This window comes from Octopus bimaculoides, chromosome 16, assembly GCF_001194135.2.
Source record: "Octopus bimaculoides isolate UCB-OBI-ISO-001 chromosome 16, ASM119413v2, whole genome shotgun sequence".
Classification (NCBI taxonomy): Eukaryota; Metazoa; Mollusca; class Cephalopoda; order Octopoda; family Octopodidae; genus Octopus; species Octopus bimaculoides.
The window spans coordinates 27,399,745-27,405,091 of NC_068996.1; the positions used below are offsets into that span (position 1 = coordinate 27,399,745).

Here is a 5,347-nt window from a genome sequence, read left to right on the forward strand (position 1 = left end):
GCCCAGTCTGGGAATTAAACTCACTATCTCATGATGAAGATGATGATGATATATATATATATATATATATATATATATATATAAAGGTATGGCCATGTGATGCACATGGACTAAGACAGCTGTGTAAAGAAGTGCTGATCTCTGTGGAGGGAACCTGTGATAGACTTAGACCCAGGAAGACATGGGACGAGGTGGGGAAGCACGATCTTCAAATGTTGGACCTCATGGAGGCAATGACTAGTGGCTGAGAACTTTGGCGATATGCCATGCTTCAGAAGGCCCATCAAGCCAAGTGAAATTGTAGTCATGGCTGATACTGGCACGTTTAAAGCATCATTTGAGCATTGGGTTTTACGAAGGCAATGTGGCCAATGCCAGTGTAACGTAACAGGCACATAAAAGCACCCATTACACTCTTAGAGTGGTTGGCATTTGGAAGGGCATCCAACTGTAGAAGCCATGCCAAATCAGACTGGAGTCTGGTGCAGCCCCTCAGCTTGCCAGCCCTAGTCAAACCATCCAACCCATGCCAGCATGGACAATGGATGCTAAATGATGATAATAATAAAGAATTCTTCAACCAGTGTTTGGGGCGATTGTAGCCCATCAGCATAAATGTTTACATATCTGCTTTTCCTACAGCATTAAGAGCATTTTAACTTGACAGCCTTAGTCACATTCAGTGATGATTATATTTTGCCTTTATGGTAGCACATTGTGCCTCGCTGTTTATATTAAATTTGTGTGTGTATGTATATATATATATGGTCTGATCGATAAACATCTGGACTGTTGCCATAGTAACGAAGCTAAAGTATGCAAAATAAGGCCGCTTACCACAGATTGACTATTTATCTCTGGTGTGCATGTGCACTAAGTTTTCCACTTTTTACAGCAGTGTTTGGAAATAATGTGTGTAGCATGTGACCATGACAGAATCTGCATCAAATTTTACCAAAAGCTTGCTGGTGAATTTGGCTCAGAGGCCTATGCAAAGTTTTCAAAAAGTTTTCACTGTTCTTGACACAAGGAGATTTTGTGCAACTGAAACTCCAAGTGTCTTTTTGGTCAGCTGAAAGCAGTTTTGGCAGACACACATCTCGTACCCAAATCTTCAGTGATAATAGACTGAACTGAAATGTAAATCACGGATGGTGATTTGACAATTTCCCCTCACAGCTACACACACACACATCTGCAATGTTTTTCTCAGTTCTGCTGGTTGCGGATCTCCCAGAATGTTCGTCACTATTGACATTTTCTCAGCTATCTTGGAAACGTCTAACCCACTCATACACTCCTCTCCATACACTTTCTGCAACTTTGCGTAGGCTTCTGAGCAGATATTGCCATGACAACTTTCTCTGTCCTAGTCAATGTAACGATAGCACATTACTTCGAAACACTGCTGTAAACAGCAGAAGTGAGCAAGAATGTTAAAACTTAGTGCGCAGCAGAGATTGAGGTCCAATCTGTGCTAAGTGGCTTCACTGTGTGTTGTAGCTTCGTTACTATGGCAACAGTCTGGATACTTATTGATCAGACCATATATATATGAATATATACATACACACAGACATATGTGTGTGTCAATATCATTATTATCAGGAACCAGCTTCATGAGTAAAGTTATTGTTTACATTCTCTAGTAAATTAGTCCTGTAGTTTGAGCTTCACTTTCAATGTGTATGAACTAGTGACAAGAAAAACAATAGAAAATCCATGTCAGTAAGTTTTGTTTAAACTAGTCATGGGATTTTCTGAATGGCAAACCTAATGAAAAATTGTCTTGAATTTTTTGTAGAAGTGTAGCCCACCTGATGATAATCCATAATTCATGGGGCTGCTACTCAAAAAAATTTCCTGGACACATAAAAATATTGATTATATATAATGATATTGTAAGAATTAATGTTGAGGGTTTCAAGAATAATCTCCATTCAGTTATGAGTGGGAGTTGTACATAGTTATTACTTTTATCTGGTGTGAAAGCCAGATTTTAAACTGACATGGCATCTGGGAGCATTAACCATTTGATTGAACTGGTAATTAAAAGCTTTTTGTGACAGTAATATTATATGCAGTACTTGGCCCTTCAGTTTTTGTGTAGGCTTACATTGTAGTCATTAAATTTGTGACTCATAAATTTAAATATTGCCATGCATGTAATATTTTCTCTAGTAATGTTGGTATTGGCGGAAGAGATTTACAAACCATGAACATGGTACCTAGTTTATGAAAGTGCTAACAAAAAAAATATGTTACAGGAGAATCAGTAATAATGTTTGTTGTCCAAGAAATCAGTTTGATGTCAAAGGGTACAGGTTGACTCTTCCTTCTAGACATATTTTGATGATTTTTCCCTTTTTCTTCCTCTCTCTTGGTGCCTTTCCCTTAATTTTTAATCAATAAAATCCATTTTGTAAACTCATCTCCTTTTTGATTTCTCTTCAAAACTTTCAGTATTGCTGCTTCAATTGACAAAATTGCATTTTTTCTAAATATTTCAAAAAGTCATTTAATATTTACTAACAGCAGAATGTTGCTAAATACAAGCACTTTATTTTTTTATTTACACATATATATATATATATGCTTTTTTCTATTTCAGTTTTTAAAGAAAAATAATTTCCAATATCACTTGTACAACTTGTAATTTTTTTATATCTTTGTTTAAATTGCTATGATCTCTAGGATAAAATTTATATTTATGAGCAAAAATATTGCTTTCTTGGCTCTGAAGCAGTTACCTGTTCTGTCTAAGTGAAACTATAGTGTGTCCCCTCCCCAATAACAACCCCAAACCTTAACAAAGCACAATCAACAGATGGAATATCCTAGAGATGTAAATACAAATTGTATTTATCCAATGTTTTTGACATAAAAGAAAAGAAAAGTCCTAAAGTTTATGGCTTCATGGCTAGCTGATGTGATTGATCTGTCATTTCATAGACAGTATGGTATTTGTTGAAAGAGGTTTAGCTGCTACATGGAACATAAAAAGGTTCCATTACCCGCTATTGGGGTTCATAATTTTATAGAGACAAGTTAATATAGTGATTATCTAACAATTCAGTCTGGTTTGTCAGAGGTTTTAGCCAAATTAAGACTACAAGATAAAAGCTGAATTACCTCTTCAGTAGTGAAACTTCCATTTTGTTTTATATTTTCAAGGAAATTTGATAATTGTCTTGCTTATTGGTTAGGTTTGGGAGGCACTAAAATACATGCTTCCAATCTTTACAGCACATGAAAGCATATTAAGAGTATACAAATGCTTATTGCATGTACTGAAATATTTAGTCCTGTTTGTATACATAAGTGATGGTTGCTATGTATGATCCCTTAATATGTTGGCTCCCAGATGACTTACTGGAGCATTGTGATGGTATGTTTGCAAGATCCACACTACACTCCTGTGGGTTGTCTCTTTGTTTCTGTGAACCATTTGGGAACTGGCATACTATGAAATTTAAAATGTGATTAATGTACACTAGAACTTTTTCGTTATGTATTTTATAAATTTTTTTCATTTTTCTATTGATTTTTACATCTGAAATTTACCATGTATTTAAGTAAAATTGAACACTGAATAAACTAAGAGATTAAATTATTAAAACGATCCCCTACTGGATTGTGGGTAAAAAAAATATATAATGGAACACATATCAAAGTTAACATCTTATTGGGACCCTAGGATAAATTGAGAAGTGATGCTTGTGGGCATCACTGGTACTTGTGGGGTTTGGTTGATTAAAGAAGGGAAGATAGTCATGCTAATAAAATTGTTTTCTATATTTTAAAATTGTCCAACACTACAGGCAAAGCAAGAACTATAATAGTGCAAATTCTTAAGAGAGGATTCATCTGATGATGCCATCCTAGATTATTAAATAGTAGTCAAGTTTAGGATTTTGATCTGGAGTTAACTTGTTGACATAAATATTGAATTCTCTTCATTAAAGGATTTTAATTCATTCAATTTTTCTCTATTTTAATTCATTAAAAATAATTTATCTATGAATATTTTTGAGAAAATTTATTGTGAATAAAATTTAAATTGATTAGTAAAATGTTGTTTGGAAATATATCATCTTCATTGCGTATGTTATGATCTGATTCATTGTGGATAGTAGAGAGTGGGTGTTGGTGAATCTAATGTGATTGATTATGGCGATTCTGGACATGGGAATCAATATGTAATAGTGTTGTCCAAAGGAACAGCAACTAAATTTTGAAATTGTGTTCCACTCAACAGGAATATCATAACAAAAGGATTAACTCTTTAGCATTCAGATTACTTGTTTATTTATTCACATTGTTTTGGATTAATTATGAATTGTCTTGTAGCTTCAAAATTCCAATGATATGATTTATTTTTTTAGAATGAAATTGTAAGGAAGATATGAGAGGCTGGATCTGGTTGGTTTGAACATAAAACAGGTTGAATATTTTGACATGGTATGACTGGTTTAGCATTGCTAAAGGGTTAAAGCAAGGACCCTGAATAATGTCTGTGTGCACCATGCTTAAAAAGAAAAAAATACTGAGTAGCCTTGCTCAAATGCGACTGACTTGGAGATAAATAATTAACTTTATGTTGAAGATTAAAGAAAATCACATACATACTCATAGAAGATGGTAAATGTCTGGTATATATCTGCTTTCTAAGTTCTATTTGTATCCCAGTCAGGTTTCTTTTTAACTAAGATAGTAAAGTTTGTACATTATCATTTGTTTCTGACATCTTTTCTGTATTCTCTCTCTCTCAATATTTTTAATTATTTTTATTTTTATTTTTCAGTGTATTGATATATCAATGATGCTTGCCGAAGCCATCAGGCGAACACACAATGGCGAGTCTGTCTCCTATTTATTCAGCCATGTTCCTCTCTAACTGCTGCTACCTTCTTTGCAAAATTTAGTACCTTTTCAAAATTACTTTTGTCATTATTTTCCCCTATACCATGTATCAGAGCAATACTTTTTCATGATTTTTTTTTTTTTTTTTTTAAAGAAAAGGGAAAAAAAGAGAAATCACTATTTAGTTTTAGAGTGAAATCTCATTTTCTCTCCCTGTTTGCATTGTATATTTATCTATTTCCTTATCATTATTCAATTTTTTTTTTTTAGCTTTTTCCGTAAAGTAATGAAAATGAAATATAAATATACAATACAGATAGAGAGATAATAGAAATTAAATTTATTGGGTGTGTTGAAAATGTGTTACATAAAATGGAGTGTTTGAGAAAACTGTAGGGAGGTTAAACTCTTTCCTTTAATTCTTATTAGTTGTTTGAATTGTGTTATATTTCTCATACATACATTTATTTATATATATACATAC

At 33.4% G+C, this 5,347-nt stretch overlaps 1 protein-coding gene across 5 annotated transcripts in view; it reads left to right on the top strand.

The window, feature by feature from the left end:
* Positions 1-5,009, top strand: part of LOC106875582 (ribose-phosphate pyrophosphokinase 1) — an 88,155-nt gene extending 83,146 nt beyond the window's left edge. For all 5 annotated transcript variants that reach the window (XR_008265724.1, XR_008265726.1, XR_008265725.1 and 2 more), the window contains one exon: positions 4,805-5,009. Coding sequence is in view for 1 of the 5 variants with exons in the window: in XM_052973647.1 (XP_052829607.1) it covers positions 4,805-4,897 (93 nt within the window). In the remaining 4 variants the exon portion in view is untranslated. The remainder of the gene's footprint in view (positions 1-4,804) is intronic.
* The last annotated feature ends 338 nt before the right edge of the window (positions 5,010-5,347 follow it).